Genomic DNA, 17791 nt, shown 5'->3' on the forward strand with positions numbered 1-17791 from the left:
TTAACAGTAATTTGTTTACTTTATTGTACCATATAATCCTTGAAGTTCAGACAAAGAACAGTCTTAAGAAAGAATGTGGTATATAACACATTGGTTGAACTTGCCCTTTGTAAATCTCTCTATAGTGCAGAGTCTTTAGTCTGAGCTTCAGAGAATTTCTGCAATGTTCGAACCTCTAAATATTGAATCTCCCACTGGAGTGAAGCACTTGTACAGGTAGTATTCAGCTTCCACAGATACTATACTAAAGCACTGCTTGGAAGGTAAATGGTAAAGTAGTTCTCCATCCTTAGTGTATTACTCTAAGCGCTGCATTCAGATTGTATATTTATTTTCTGACTCAGTGCAACATTGCATTAGAGAAATGTCAATCGATACATTTATTCCTTTAAAGAATGATATTCCTGTGCAAGAAATAAGAGCACAGGAAAGACTTGAAGCTGGCTATGAACTCTCTGGTGGAGTGCTCTAATCTCTGATGCCCTAGAAGGAAATAAGATTTTCTTGACATTTTTGTCTGGTGCCTGCTTCATCAGGCATGTCTGGAGAATGGACACAAAACAGGTGAGCAAGGTGAAGAAAGTAACTAGGTATTTCACTTCTTCACATACGAGGGCAAGCATTCTTGAGTACGGCCAGAAAATAAGACATTTTACAGGAAGTCCTTCTTACTGTTCTAAGGTTTCTTAAGAGATTCCCAGTCATAAACATAAGTACAGCAGAGATTTCAGGGTTGAAATTTTAGATTAAATTCATAAAATTGGAGCTAGATATGGCTTAAGCACTCAAATCCTTCTTTTGGCATAGTCCTCAGCCCTTATATTTATTGATTAAATTAAAAAATATAAAAGGCTTGTTTTTTTTAATTAAGGCTGAAGTTTCTAAAGATGTCTGAATGAATTAGGTAAGAAATTAAAATTAATTTTAGCTTCTAAGACCATAATAGTTCTCTAGAATCCCTCCTAATTCTCTAGTGGCACCTTTTATCTTTATTTGAGTTATACTTTAACCACTAATGCTAAGTAAAAGGCAAAAGAGATTCCTGACATAAATAAAGTTCTGATTCTGCTCCCTATTTTCAGAATTGCTGGTATCAACATATGTACTTGAAAAGGAAATAAAATAGTTTTTTCCTCAACAGTCAGAGGCTGCCAAGACATAAGAGTATTCTACCTCTTGAGGTATCTATAGGCTTGCCTGAAAGCATAAGAGTTGTTCTGACTTTACCTGGATTGCAGAGCCTGTAAAACATATGAACACAGTAATTTTACCAGCTCAGGCACCCTACCATTCCTGAACCTTAGCACATTAAGATCAGTAGAATTTGGCTGTTATTGAAATAAAACTGTCACCTGGAGGGATATATTGCCCAGAAAAAATTATTCTAAAAATAAAGGAAGAAGGTAAGAAAAGTCATAGGAATTATTAGTATCTGCTGCCTCCAAAACCAAAGTCTGCTGTTTGATAGCTTTTTACTTAAAGTTACCTGTAATTCCCAGGAAGCCAGTCTGCAGACACTTTAGAAAGATTGTGCATGCCAATCCATAAAGAGTGAAATCACTCTGGAGCCTTTGCTAAAAAAAATTTCATTGCAACTCTGATGGCTTTTCTTTTTCTCTCTTCATCCACCACGTGCAACTGGGGGCGTGTATGTGATTTACAATGAAAAAACCCCAAATACATGTCATTGTGTGCTTAACAAAACATTGTACAAGCTGACCCAGATTCTGAAAGAACAGTGATATTTATCATTCTTGGAAGAAGCTTGTCATACAACCAATCCGTCATACAACCAATTGTACTTTCTTAATATAAACATCACAACTAAAGTACTGAAGTTATATCATCAAGACACTGATCTGCACAGTGTCAGAGAGAAGAAAAATACTTGGGTTTAATATTTTTTTTAATGAGTAAATAAAACAGTAATTTCAGACACCTTACCTAGCCTTAGGAATGGAAGTCCTAAAAGCAGAATACCAAATTTCATGTCTGTATGTGTAACAGATGTTCTAAATTTCCCAATAGAAAACAAGTGTCTGGTCAATACAGCCAATGCTGTCAAGAAAAAGGTCCTACTAAGCCTAAAACTGATCCCTAGAGCATGACTCAATTTCATATTTAATACATTAATTTAGACTTCAACACATCTGGGAATTTATTCAGTTGCTTAAATGACCTTGTATGCTGATATTTGAAGCACTTTACCTAGACCAAGCCCTCTAGCAGGCACCTCTACCATACCTTCAGCTGCTGCTCCAGGTTTGTACAGGTCATCTGTTCATCCTATCTTGTATCCATTAGTTCTGTATTAAGACAAAAAGGGGGCATAAAATCACAAAATGGAATATATAAAATTTTAGAATTAGTTTTAAGTAATGTTAAATTTGATGGCTTTGCAACAGTAGCAATGGAAAATTACTGAGGGGCATGATACATACAGAAAAAAGTACAGCTAGAGAACATACAGAGAATTCTTGTACAAGATAAATTGCTATAGTTGACATAGTTTTAAGAAAAATAGTCTAGAATAACAGGACATAGGGATAAGGAGTATCCAGGAATGGCAGGTGTCCAGGATGGGCTATAGTTAAACTAACTGATAAGTAGGAGGATAGGAGGATTATTATGTCTCTGGTGCTAATGAACCAATTAAGCTGGTATGAGCATCTACTGAGCATGCTTCAAAGGCAGCCAGAAGTGATGAAGATTGTTGGAAGAAGTAAACGACCCTCAGAGGCCACCACCACCACCATTTTGTACGCATGTGGGGAACTTTCTGGAAAATGATGTAATCCATACGTAGCCTTGTGAATATGTATGTATGCCCAGGGACTATATAAGGACAGCTTGTGTAGCAATATGGAGACACACGTTAGGAGGAGCTATCCCTCGTGTCTCCCGGGGGCAAAATAAAGAATACCTGCTTGTCAACTTGAAAGCTTTGTTGGCAAGTTTGTCCCTGGAGTTTTCTCCGAATCAGTATTGAAATTTAAGGCTTTTCAGTAACTCTAGACACATGTTTAGAGACAATTCAACCAAGCCCCAGAGGAAGAAGAATTAATTTCTAGGCCTGAGATTAGAGGCTAGATGTGGTGTATGAGCTAGAGGATGAGTCCATTACTACAGAAATCCATATCTCTTTCATTTCAGGAACTCTGTGCTATCTGATGTATCCACATCTGGAAAACGGACACTATTGTAAAACAGAAACTGGAGGTCATGTCGAAGTATTTCATGTAGCATTGGGTGTCAAGATGCGTGAAGCTGAATTCAATAACAACCTAGGGAGGCACAGCAAGTCTGTAAGGCCAAATAGGCAACAGGCAGAGTCTTCAGGTGATTAAGTCCAGTCTTGTGGGTATGTGTGGCCCTGAAAGCCTTTAGGCATTTAAGGAGTGTCAAAGGCAGAGAGATGAGACAGGGAGGAATACCCCTTTCTGATAATTGCAGAGTGAACTGAAGTGGAAATTAAGCAGTGTAACTGCCTAAATAATTTGTGAAATCCTTTGAAGCCTTCAGAAGCATTGGATGCTCTGCACTTCCCCATATCAAGGACCAATACCTATGTTCTCACTGAGGTTTTATTTTGCAAGCATGGCTGGAGGGCTTGAATTTCAGAGGTGCTGAATAGTAGTAATTAATGTCTGTAGTTTGGCACCTGGCAACTGCACAACTCAAAATCAGATGCTATTTTTGAAAATGTGAAACTCTGTCTTTAAGCTCCAGGGAAACACTTTACAGAGATAGAAGGGGGCTGTTTCACCAGCCTCACCTCATACATATAAATCAGAGTTTTATTTTTAAATGTTGGTTGACTTTTAGGGTGGAGGGAGGATCTTGTTTAGAATATTTTTTTTTTTTCTTTTTTAAAGGGAGAGGATTAGGTTTTATTCACACACAGGCTTTGGGATGTGAAGAATGGTGACTGTTTGCAGGTAGAGGACCACCTTTTCCAGCCCCATATGCTTATTTGAGGAATGTGTGCTTTGGGAAGGGTATGGACTCTGTCGCTTAGCAACCACCCTCCCTCTTCTTGGAGCAGCAGGAGTATGCTTTGCGCATGCATGTGCACTAGTAATCTGATTTTGAGACCACAGAAGGCCTTGTTGTGATACAGTCAGACAGATCATATACAGATATTTTGCAGGTGATCAATCCATTTCAGCTCAGTGCAGACAAAATCTGAATCAGCTCCTTTTAATGTTCTTTGAACTGAAAGTGTTTGAGGCCATTGTAACTTGTTTGCTTGGGAAAAATAAAGGAATATTACCTGGGCAGTGAGTCCCTAGTGCAAGTTTAAACTGAAGAGTCTGTTGCAAACTGTGTGAAGTTTCACTGAAGTATCCAGGATGTTTTCTTACAACAGAGGGAAGCACAAGGAACATATAGTCACAAAAATGAAGTCAATACTGTTGCATGGAACTGAACTGAAAGATATTAACTTAATTTGTTAAGAAACAGTGTTTGCATGATGATTTTTTCCCTCTGGCCATGTGTAAGAAGTATAATGAAGCAGGAGTGAGTAGGTTATATACCTTTGTGTTTGTACTACCTGCATGGGTGTAGGCTAGTTATTCGATGCTGATGGGTCTAAGACGTACACTAGATGGTGCTTGCACAACGCAGGGAGCAAAAAGTGCGTCTGTCTCAAGATGTGTCAGCAGCTCAATGCTCCACCTCCTCCTCTAGTGTTTTCTGTGATGTGCACTCTGTTCTATTAAGTGGAGTCATATAATTAATACAGAAAGTTCACGAGATATATAAAAAAAAAGTTATTTGCTATTTCTCTGACCAATGTAATAAAGAGATAAAATAGCTCATTTGCTTATCTGTATATATGTTTAGACATAGTTACATATATACATGGTCTTGACAGCTGCAAATTTCTAAAGACAGAGAGCTGGTGTTGTGAAAACTTTTCTATACTGTTTTAAAGAGCTAGACATAAACAAAACTGAGATGAAAGGAAAGGCTTTTTGCTATATGTTTGTACAGCACTATTAAAATCTTAACCAGTCTCTAAAATCTATTACAAACTATCAGGAATTGTGGGGATGGGGCGGGGGAGGAAGAAAAAAGAAAACCCTGAATGCCAAAAAATTTACCTCTGTTCACTATATAAAGATATACAAACTGTATGAAAGCTTTTTATATATCTTTGGGACATCAGAGCAACTAAAAAGAAGAGGACATGAATCAATCATTGTTGTATTTCCATGTTCTCCATAAGTTTTGTCTATATCAACAAAGTATATCTTGGATTTCACTAAAAAATAATAATAAAGAGCTTCAAATATTATTGACAGTAATTCAAGCGTCAATATAATATATATTCTCACGGTATCCCAGTTCAAATAGGATAAACACACTACAAAGATATATCACATATTGAGTCTCAGTCCATTGTTTTTCAAATCTAGACATAGTAACAGCTTAGAATAATCTAACACCCCAGTTAAACATGTTTAACTCTTTTATTTTGTTAAGGGCTTTGTATATTTCAGTCATGTCTGGAGGCTCATCTACCTGGAATGTGGTCCAAAATAAAATGTAATTACTTTCAATGGATGCACATTTTGGGTGAGGCTTGATTTTGGACAGACAAAAGGAACTGGATAGCAGCGCTGGAGGGAAAGAGGACTGCCAGAAAGAAGAGAGAAGTTGAGCCAGATTTGCTTGAATTAGTGCCAATACATGAAACCAAACGTTCCGAATCAAATTGTGCTGCCAAAACACAAGAGCTAAACAACAGTTTCTGCACTCTTCTAATACCTGAGTTCGCTGTAGTTCAATATCGGTAAGAGGGACAGTGGTAGCAAGGTATTCTGTGTGTTTTACTAAATGAGATGGGATGTCATGAAGATTGGGATAGTGGATACGGCTGTTCCTGGAAGAGTTGTGCAGGTGCACAAGTTGCTGAAGCTGTAATAGGAACAGATAAGCAGGAACAATATTAACCAATAGGTTTTCAATCTTGGGGTAAGCCAGCCATTTCATTCAGCTGTGTTTTGACACCAGCCTGCTGTGACTCTATTGCTTTCCTATTTTAATTTTTCTAAAAGCAAGGAGCTTCACTGACTTAACTGTGAAGCACAAACATTCTTTTAGTTTCCTAGTGGCTAATTGTGGAGCAGGGTCATGCCAGCCTATGCCTGCATCTGGATTTTGTCATTTAGAAAAGCAACAACACCTGTTTCCCATTTATACAGCAGAATTAGCAGTTGGGCTTCAAACTTGGCTGCTATGATTCCTTCTGAATCCAGGAGAAGTCAGATGCCAGACGCTGGCTTTTGCAGCTCTGCTGCACCAGGAGTTAGCTCGGGTTACTATATGCTATAGCAGTTCTGGTTACATGCAGCCCTGCATTCTTGCCCTGCTTTCTTCATTCCTGCTGCAGCTAGGCTCCTCCTGCCTCTCCACTGTGTTCTCAGTCCAGACTGGGAGACAGACATCTAAACCTGGTGAAATCTAGATGTATTTAGATAGATTCAGTTATTTCCCTTGACATACAGGAAGGTCAAGAGGATTTCCAAAGCGGGGTCTGACTCTCTATGTGGGAGTGGGTGGTGCGAAGAAGCAGGGAAGAGGGACAGGGAGAAAGCACATTAGAGTTTTTATGACTCAGATCTAGTAAGTGAATAACATCAGTCACAGGGAAAATGTGTGCCCTTCAGTTGGAGCCAAGGTGTCTGGACATCTGAGTTGGCATCTCCTTCACACTGTTGTGGCTGTCCAGCTGATAGATAAATAAGCAAATAAATAATCTTACCACAGCAAAACAGACACACCCATGTATTACACAAGGTGCACTGAATCACAGACATTAGCATTTCACAGTCTGTGTCCGATGGAGGGTGGGAGCTCATATCCTGCAGCAGGGCAGTTAAAATAATCGATGAGTGTATGTTCAATCCAGAAAGGGGAAGGAGGGGGGAGTGCGGCTGCAGGGCGGGCGGGAGGGAGAGAAAGAAGGAGGGAGGAAAGGAGGGAGGGTGTGGTGGTTGGGGAGGGGGGATGGGAGGTGGGAAAGGTGCTGATTTCAGCCCTGTAGCGTCAGGATTGCGTCAATTTGGGTTTCAACCACGTCTTCAGTCTCCGAGCTGAGCTACTCAGAAGAGCCAAAACAGGAAGGGGGTTGCAAATCAGTGAGCAAAGGGGAGGACCGAAGCTTCCCCTCCCCCGTCTCCTCCAGTCCCCTCGCAACCTCCTCCTTCACCTTCCCCACTGCTCGTGTCTCCGGGTCTTGTTTTGTTGTTGTTGTTTTCTTTTTCTTTTTCTTTCTTTTTTTTTTTAAAAAAAATAAAAGCCCTGCAAAAACACGCTGGAAGAGGCGGTTGCCCGGGTGCTGTGAGAGCGCAGAGCAGGAGAACAGCAGGGCAGCGCACTCAGCGCTCCGGGCAGGTCGCCCGGCACTCTGGGAGGAGGCTCTCGCGCTCCGGACGGAGGCTCCAGCACCGCGGACAGCGGCTCCAGCACAGCGGACAGCGCACGCCGCCAACATGGCTCCGATAGCGGCCAGCCGCCAGCAGTTCGGTAAGCGGGTCCCGGCCCCAACTCTCGCCCGCGGGGCTGGGGACTGCTCCCCTTCCCGGGAGAACTGCATGCAAGCAGCCTCTTCTGAGCTACCCAGCGCCTCCCAGCACGCATCTTGCTGGAAGGAACCTGTTTTCCCCTAGTTCTCCTTGGTCTCAGAAGTTGTGTGAATTTTCTTTCTTTCTGTCTCCCTTCTTTCCTACCCGTTTCCCAGCCAGCAGAGAAGAAGTGGTTTGTGTAAGTGCGTTTTCAGATGAGAGAGGTTTGGGGTTGTTTTCTCTGTCTTGGTTAAAGTAGCATGGCTTTAAAGCTAAATGGTGTAAATGCATCCTGTGCCAAAACCTTTGCTCAAGACATTCTTGAAATAACTGACATTCCTGTTTTCTTATAGAGAAGGATTTGTCAAATGTTAAAATGAAAGGTAGTCTTGTAAAAGAGATTGCTAGGAAAATGAAAATATGGTATCCCAGTGTTTTTAGCTGAACAGCTGCATTTTAGTCAAGCTGGGTTCATTGAGGATAGCAATGATAACAATGAACTTTTCAGTTTAGTCATTTCTGGATGTAGGGTGATACTGTGATACCAGAAGTCTCAGAAACAGCCATATGTATGCACTGATAAAATAGATACATTTTTACTCAGAAAAGTAGCAAGTAGAAATGTTTCTGAACTCTGTTTCACAAATATTGACTGTTGTCTAGATTGTATTTGCTTTAGCAGTGGTTTAATTCAAGGATCATTCCACTGACTTAAGTGAAGTGACTCCAGATTTATATCATGTAAGTGAAATAAAAACTTCTCCCAGAATCAATAGGTAATGTTTTCTATTAATACACTGTTTTCAATGTTAACCCATTGATTTACATTATGAAAACTACAAGAAATGCGGGTTTCAACATACTTAGTTGTAAATATAAACCCATTTCTGTTACCATTTCATCTTGTTTCCTACCCCACCCATTTGATATTTCTAACTACACTTATGACATCATGCTTATCTAATTACTTATTTAAGAAAGCAAATTAATATTTTAACCATCACATTGATTCTACCACTGCTTTCAGTAGCTGTAGAATTAAAGTATAGTATAATATCCATTACTATAAAAAGTCCATCATCTTATGAAAAAATATAACAAATGTGCAAATCATTCTTAAAAGCCACTGAAGTATTCTGATTACTTTTCAATTACTTCTTGCTTTCTACCTTTCTACCATGTATATTTAAATTTTTGCAGCTCAGGGAATTCTTGAAACTCAGAGCCACATGCTTAACTTATTAAAAGATACTTTTTGGATATGTATATAATGTTCAGGCATTTCATTAAGTTCTTACAATTAAGCATGCAGACTGACAGAGCTTGTAGGCAAAGGGAAGGTTGCATTAGTATTAGAAGAAATTAACAGACAGGCCTTATCCTTTCTGTGCTGTAACACTATGTCTTACTTGCTTTGATAATATTGTTGTAGATTTTTTAAAATCATCCCACTAAAAAGCAATGGTATAGTGGGGGCACATCTGTCTGCTCAGCTTTTACTTGGACAAAGCTGTTTTAGTAACACATAAAGGGAGATAGATTTGCTTTTCTCATCCAGAATGGTCTGATACTCATTTGCAAGAGAAGCAGAACTGTTACATAATTGCCTTTATGCACAATGTCATTCCATTAATATTCTACTGGTCTTCCTCTGTTGCAGGGAATAAAGGTTAAGCTCTGACTGTTATGTTGTGGGAGGTTTAAACTCACTTAAATAATGTTACTTATTGGTAAAAGTGGATTTCCAGTTAGGTGTGCTCACTTATCCTCTGATGCATGCTTTGAAGGGCTAATGATACTCTATATGTGACTAATGTATCCATATGACAACTGAGGTTGCAACAGTTGCTCAGTTTTCTCATTATTCACTTTAAGTACAGAATTCATGTTGAGGTAGAAAAGAATTATGTTTCCATGTTTTTCCTACACACCCTAAAAAGTAGTGACCCTTCCTGTAAACTCCCCATAGCCTTGATTCATAACATCTTAAATGCAAAACTTTGTGGTTATCAATTATACACTTAATAGTTTTTTCAGCTTTGAGCTCACATTTGACTGCCCAGTGTCACATTGGGAAAAGACACTTGGTACATAATTATTCTAATCTAAATTTTCCTGATAGACTTCCTCCTGCAAAGTACTGAAAATCCCATTGATATTGTTAAGTGTTATAACCTCCAATTAAACTCAGTTCTTTCAAGAGGTACTTCCAGGCAATTATAGGATCAGACCATAAAAAATGAGTTAATTGAGCATACAAAGTATTCTTTGAAACAGTGTGAAAAGCAGATGATGTATCTCTAAGTAATGTGTATTTCGGAATCTGTTTTATCTAACCAACAAAGCTCCATAAACACAAAGCTGAAACCTTCTGAAAATTGCTATTACTCCCAGACATGTAAACTCAGAAACTACACACAGAGAGATGAGATAGTCAAGCAGTTACTAATGGTTATTACTATTAGGATGGGAATAGTATTTTCATCCCGAACACTGTGTATGGAAAAGTACTAACACAGCAAGCACATCCTAGCATAGGACTACTACACATTTATGCCAGCAGGTGGCGAGCAATATGTACAGTGAGAAGCCCTTTCAGTCTGTCGATCCTGCGATTACCATCTCACGTCAGGTTTTGTTTTTCCTACTAAATTACTACCTTACTAAATATCACACAGAGTCCAAGGTATTACTGCTTATGTGCTTGTTGCTATTTATTTGATTTGCAGATGAAATTCCTACAGTGGTTGGGATCTTTAGTGCATTTGGCCTTGTCTTCTCTCTCTCCCTTTTTGCTTGGATCTGCTGCCAGCGTAAATCTTCCAAATCCAATAAGACACCTCCGTATAAGTTTGTCCATGTTCTGAAGGGGGTTGATATTTACCCTGAGAATCTCAACAGTAAGAAGAAGTTTGGAGCAGATGATAAGAGTGAATCAAAGAACAAGTCATCTATGCCAAAGAATTCTCTCCATCTTGACCTGGAGAAGAGAGATCTAAATGGCAACTTCCCCAAAGCAACCCCTAAAATCCAGAGCTCTTCAGATCTTGAAAATTTGTCTCCTGAGCACTTTGCAGAAAGGAAGAAAGATTCAGTATCCCCTGACAGTTTAAAATCAATCACTTCCCTGTCTTCTGAAGATAAACAAGACAAGCTAGGAACTCTGTTTTTCTCCTTAGAGTACAACTTTGAGAAAAAGGCATTTGTAGTGAACATCAAAGAAGCACGTGGGCTGCCAGCAATGGATGAGCAGTCAATGACTTCTGATCCCTACATCAAAATGACCATCCTGCCTGAGAAAAAGCACAAAGTGAAAACCAGAGTGCTGAGAAAAACTTTAGATCCAGCTTTCGATGAAACTTTCACATTTTATGGGATCCCCTATAGCCAGATTCAAGACTTAACACTTCACTTTATGATCTTGAGCTTTGACAGGTTTTCCAGAGATGATGTCATTGGAGAAGTCCTCATTCCTCTCGCAGGAATTGAACTGTCAGAAGGAAGACTACTAATGGACAGAGAGATCATCAAAAGAAATGTTAGGGTAACATATTTCTTATTTAAACATTAAAAGCATTGTGCTAGTGTTAGCTATGATTCTTATGTAATGCTGCTGCCATTTTGGAAAGAAAAGGGACCAAGCCAATCATGCAAGTCATTGAGATGCTTTCATAATGACAATATGAGGAAGCAATTACACAAATCTAATCAAAGAACATTACAATGAGCATGTTGCAAGAAATTGCTAATGTCCTAAACTCTACATGCTTATTCAGCTGGTTCCAGCAGGTTTGAGTGGACACATTTACATTAAGTCAAAAGGCCTCAGTCCACATTAATTTGCTTTAAGAGAAAAGAATGCAAACATATATACATTATTCCACTTCTCCTCCCTCTCTTTTCTGTTTGATACCATTCTTTCTTAAAAGTTATTGAAGTCAGTGCAAATCTTTCATTTCAGCTACATGGGTTTTATAGCAAATTCTTAGTGAATGCAGTCTTCAGTTAAGGAATTGGAACCTGTTAGAGACCAGTGTTGATTCAGTAGTATGTTCTTGCACTTCAGTGCTGTTACTGCCTTCTCTCTTAGGAAGAGTGACTCAAGCTGCAGGTCTATTAAGGATAGTAAGACACAAGGGAGAAGCCAAAGACTTACTGAAGTCAATGGCAAAACATACTGACTTCAGTGGGATAAAAACATTTCATATTATGTAGTATGAGTTCAGAATGTAAAGATCATTTACAACCACCACAGCTGAAACAGAGAAATGCACATGCATCACACCCTTGTCTCCTAATCTCTGCTAAGGAAGTGGAATGTGTATTGACTTTCAATTTGGTTGTTTTCAGAGAGCAAGCATACTGCCAAATCAAATAAATGTCTACCAGACAACACACCTATAATTAATGCTGTTATTTTGCAATTCTGTCACTACACTAGAACTATAACTATGTCAGTGATATTTTGTTGATAACCTATTAGGGTTTCTGGTATAAAAGGTATTATTTTTGTTTGTTTCCTTTGCTTTCCTTTATTTTTGTGAAGTAAAATACTCCTACAAATTAAAATCTAATAATCATAGAGAAAGCCTTCAATCTCATCTTTATGTCTTGTATACGAGGCTACTTCAGAAAGTGTCAGGGATGAAAATTCACTAACTGTTTGAATCCTTCCTGTTTAAAAAACTTTGGTGAAGATTCTTTTTATTTACCTTTACTAGATTTTTTCAATATATCTATATGAGATTTTGACTTGCTTAATATCTTTCACATTCACTAAGACTTTTTTTCTTATAATGTAGCATTTCATTTCTCATCTCTGAAGACAATGATGTCATGTCAATATTTTCATTTATTTACTAATTTATTTTTGTTCAGTCTAATAATCTATCATAAGAAGAGTTATATAACTACAGTTGAAGAAAATTGTGTTTGCTATGCAAAGCAACATAGCTCCACAAATTTTATCCTCTTACACCATTTCCAAGAATACAGTGATGTGACATTTCATAAATCTTCTTAATTCTGGTTTAAAGCTTGGTCAATATAAATTGCTTATAGATAGTTGTCTTTCTTTTTTTTAAATTTCTTCAGAAATCATCTGGGCGTGGAGAATTACTGATCTCTCTCTGTTATCAGTCTACAACAAACACGCTTACTGTGGTTGTTTTAAAAGCCAGACATCTACCTAAATCTGATGTGTCAGGATTATCAGGTAATTGTTTTACTCATGAATATGCCCTAAGAACATAAACCAAACAGACAGAAGTCAGTTAAATGTGGCATTTCAAAGACGAAAAATATCCCATGAATTCAGATATGTTCTCTATTATTTGCAGTCTATTAATTTTATTATATCTGGGTCATTGCTTTATTTTCCAGGGTATGTATTTTACAAATTTGTTCTTCAATCACATTAAAAAAAACATGACATCTGTTCGCAGTGGAAACGGATGAGTTCTGTGATTGTCTTGAACAAAACCCATCTGCCATATGCATGGGATGGTGCTTTCAGATACAAAAGGCTTTTATTAGTGAAAAAGAAAAAATAAAAAAGGTTATTTGTAGAAGATCAGTGTTGAGTGAGATCATCATATGGGTTATTTCAGCTTAGCACCAAGAAAAGCAACCAGTTAGATCTGTGCTGAATCTGGCCCACAGAGCACTAACGCTTATTTGCATCATGAAAAGGTGAACTATGCCAGTACTGGCAGTAGGTTGTAGCTTAACACCCATGCTTTATCACGAGCTGTACTTGGAGTTCACTAATGAGCAGTTTCTGCACTGCCTTCTCCTGGTCTTGTGCCATTCCGTGGAACCTCCTTCAAGGTTAATGCTAGAATTGTACTTAGATGCACATTAATGCCAGATAGCATAATAACAGAATAAAATTTGATGTAAAATATACTAAAAGAAAAGAAAACCACACAAAACAAGCAGTACACCACAAAAGACTATACAAGTAGTAGCACATTGCCTGTTAATTCTGCATGGGACCAATTTCACTGCAAAGGGTTTTTTGAAAGGAGCTGAATAGGAAGTAGTTTTGGGAACCACTGAATCATAATTACTACAATACGGTCCTTCTACTTCTCATACCAAGAAATCCTGCCATTTACCTAGAAAGTTAACACATCCTGGTTCCAATACAATAAATCTATAGACAACTCCCTTTTATATGGGAAAGTCCTCCTGATCTCAATTTCATTTATATATCGTAAGGTGAAAGGCTATAAATGGAGCCCAACAGTTCAGTCCACTATAAGATAGTATACATACTTTCAATAATCAATCCCAAAACAGCAGATAGTGGAGGTTTCATGCACACAGCATGACAGCAAGCTGGCCTCAACAGACCAAGTCTGGCTGAGGTTCACCCAGGTGGGAAAATAACATGACAAGAAAAGCCTTTCTAGTCCTAGCATCCCCCTGGATCCTACTGCACATGCAAATTTTTGTTTACTGTATCTCTTCTGCATATTTGTTTACTGTATCTCTTCTTAGAAAAGCTATAAAATTGTTTGCTCTTTCTGCTTCCTTCAGTGCAACCTTGCTAACTGTAAGGGGAATATAATACTTCTAAGAGATACAGGCAGACATGCTACACCTAGATGGTGTATATAGTTAATTCAGACAGTTCTTCACCATTTGCTGTTCATCAGGAAGGGTAGGTTCAATAGATATTTGGGTGTTAGTAACATTCTGCACTCATGAGAGTCCTTACTTCCTCTGTGATTTTCCCCTCAGCCCAAAAAAATCGTGCATAGGGAGGAGTGTAAAGTGGTATTTCTATGGAGTAAGCTAACAATTTAGCCCACAGAACAACTGCATAACTCAATCTCCTTAGGAAGATGGGAACTTTTTTACTCAGCAGCTGACAACCTCCTTGGTTCCTTGATCACTGGTGTTGAGGTCTCCTAATGAACCTAATAAAATGAATCACCAATGCATCTGATCAAATATAGGTGCCTCCTTCATGAGATAAATCCTGCCCTGTAGTCCATTAACTTAATAACATCTCTACTACATACAAAGGTGGTCAGATGTATCACACCCTAAACTTGACTATCTTGATTACTTCTTTGGTGACCATAAAGGGAGCTTAAAAGGACTAATTCAGATGTAAACACAGCTGTTAGATGAGTCATCTTTAATAACTTGAAACATCTCACTGTTATGTAATTATATTGGTACATTATGAAATTTACCACTAACTATATCAAGGAATTTGTAAGCAACATGTTCAATAGCTGATCTGTGCTGTTTCTTTTTATTGCAGACCCTTATGTCAAAGTGAACCTGTACCATGCTAAGAAGAGGATTTCTAAAAAGAAAACCCACGTGAAGAAATGCACCCCTAATGCAGTGTTCAATGAATTGTTTGTGTTTGACATTCCTTGTGAGGGCCTTGATGATATCAGCATTGAATTTTTGGTCTTAGATTCAGATAGGGGGTCAAGGAACGAGGTTATTGGCCGGTTAACCTTGGGATGCTCAGCTGAAGGAACAGGTGGAGAGCACTGGAAAGAAATTTGTGAATATCCTAGGAGACAAATTGCCAAATGGCATATGTTGTGTGATGGTTAGCAGCTTAGAGAGGGGTTGGAACTTGAAGAACTACACATATCCATAGGCAAGGAGCAGTTTTCTTTCTTTATTATGTATAATTACAACACTTTTTTTAGGGAGGAGTGGGGGAGTAAAAACTGGATTGAATTTTCAGAACAGAAGGTAACTAAATTTTCACTGCAAATAAAGGAACTTCTTTTTCATTAGTTTTTAACATAATTGGATCAGATTTGGATTCTTCTAGAGTTTAAATAGCCTGAAACTTTTGAAGCACTCTAAATTCATTAAAATGAGACTATGTTTAATGAAAAAGTCACTGAAAACCTTATTAATACTGCTATACAGAAGACAACCTCATTAAAATATATCTCTAGATCTTAAAACACCACCTGTGGCTTACTGGGAAGTGGCTGAGTCTGCAAAAACCATGGGGAATAAGCGTGAGCAGGAGCGGAATTCATTCTGCCCCACCATCAAAAACCTTCTTTTGTGAAAAGTCAATCATTATTTGTAAGGTTTTGTTACTTATACTTTGATCATCCCAAAGACTTAGGAGATCTTCAGCAATTTGCTTTACATATCACATTATGTGCAACTAGTTGTTTTATGTGTGGAAATACTCTATAATTATCAGATTTTTTAACACACATACATATATGTATAACTTGGTTTATTACAGTGAGCGGAATAGATACATTCTACAAATCATTGAGTAAGTTAACACACATTGTTTTGTTAAAAGGGCTCCTTTACGGGTGACTGTACATGTTACAGTATAGCTAGAATTTGAGTTTATATATGGCTTGCTTTTTTTTTTCTCTAGCAAGGATTACACTTTAAGTATTTCAAGCCATGGGAAAGCATTTCAGTTTAGATGAGGTAACATACAGGATATTACAGTCGATAACTTTTCATCAGTCATATTTTAAGAAAATCAGTAATACTTAAAGAGAAGTTGTTTCTTCTTTTGCTTCATTAAAGAACAAACAAAATTGTAAGACAAAGAACAAAACCTAACTCTGCTGTTTAACTTCCTGAACTGTGACTAATACCATTACAGTCAGTAAGACTACTCCCAACATACAAAGTTTAATATATTTTTAAACTTTTGCAGGATAGAAAACCAAGCTCACATTATAGTTTATCCAATATTATCTTAGACAAAAGACTTGAAAAGTGTGTTTGTTTCACTTAGATTTTACGCATTAATGACCATTTCCAATTGTACTGAAAACTGATTGTGGTAAGGGAAAATACTATGCTGATTTCATGTTAGTGTGACATCATATATACGTTTAAACTTAAACTGCATCACGGTGGGGGAGTATCAAGTCTAACATAAGCATATAAATAAAGTGGTTAGACCTGTGAAATTTCCTCTTGATCCCATCAGATAGACTTTTAGGCTACCAGAACTACAGCACAAGTATAAGCAGATTATTTCCTAAAGTTTGTACACTAATTTCTGATATAGAATTGTTTGCAGATATTACTCTTACATAATTTTCAGTTACAATATTCATAAGGAAGAATATAACGAGGCTAATTGTTGTCATCAGTAGGATTTAAAAAGTGGGAAACCGTTTTTGGTATTTTTGCATACATCATTTTATTGTATGAATGGGTTAACCCACTGAAGTGAATGGGACTATCTGGAAATTAAGGTACTGCTCAATGAGAGTAAAAGTAACAGAATGGACTTGCCAGGTAAAAAAACATACATCGGATGTCCAATTACTTTCATTAAACAACAGATTCATGTCCTATTCAGAACTATTGGGGATTTGTTGTCGACTTTACCTGTTCACATATGGCTAAATTATGTTTGCAGGAAAGGACACTGAAATATGAAATATGCAAGTAGACAAATAGTACTGGAAAAATTCCATTGAGGATCTTCCAGGTTTTGTGTCGGTATTTTCTCTGGTTTTTGAGAATGTGTTTGATATAACAGTGTTTATAAATTTCTGTAAAAATACATTTTCAAAATAACATAAACATGCTTTTTATGATAATGCTTAATGTAAAAAACCCCTGCGTATTGTATGTATAAAAGAGAGGAATCTTTTTTGATTATTTCTTTAGAAAGCTGACTAACTGCTTAAGGGCTAGAGTTTACCAGCCACGTTCAAGCAGAGCTAATCCAAAGCCACCAAATCAAAGGAAAGATGCCCACAGGCTTCAGTAGGGTTTGAAGTGCAATCACAGAGCAAAAATCTTCTTGTGAGTCAACCCACCAGTGTCAATAAGGGGATTGACACTATCTGATCTAATGGAGACTGGGAAAGCTTAAGTCAGTACCACACAACTAGAGTAGTTACAATTTCTAGTAAGGAAAGAACTTCCTACTGAAAATGATTGCATGAAAGAGTGGGAGAGCTTGTAATTAAAAAACCTGAGGTTTTGTTCGTTAGCCCGTAAGTAGTATGTTATCTCTAAAAAACAGATGAAAGGAGTCATATGCCTCCAATGGACATTCTGACATTAGGAGGAAAAAAAACCTCCACCTTTTTGAATTAATGATGGGCTGTGACCACCTTTCATTTTGCATCCAACAAGTTGTCACCAATTTTTTTTTTCCAAGTTTCTATAGCAGCTTAAGGGTTAATATTTCTACCAGCTAAATGGCCATTGTTGTTGGGGATAGG

General features: G+C 37.8%; 1 protein-coding gene across 1 annotated transcript; it reads left to right on the top strand.

Moving 5' to 3' along the window:
* Window positions 1-6937: 6937 nt before the first annotated feature.
* On the top strand, window positions 6938-15161 carry SYT4 (synaptotagmin 4; the record flags this gene model as incomplete). The annotated part of the gene is made up of 4 exons (XM_080638461.1): window positions 6938-7536; window positions 10304-11118; window positions 12669-12789; window positions 14854-15161. Exons 1-4 carry the CDS (start codon window positions 7503-7505, stop codon window positions 15159-15161), a joined length of 1278 nt encoding a protein of 425 aa, XP_080494587.1. The 5' UTR covers window positions 6938-7502.
* Window positions 15162-17791: the final 2630 nt, after the last annotated feature.

This window comes from Psittacula echo, assembly GCF_963264785.1.
Source record: "Psittacula echo genome assembly, chromosome: Z".
In the NCBI taxonomy this organism is placed as follows: Eukaryota; Metazoa; Chordata; class Aves; order Psittaciformes; family Psittacidae; genus Psittacula; species Psittacula echo.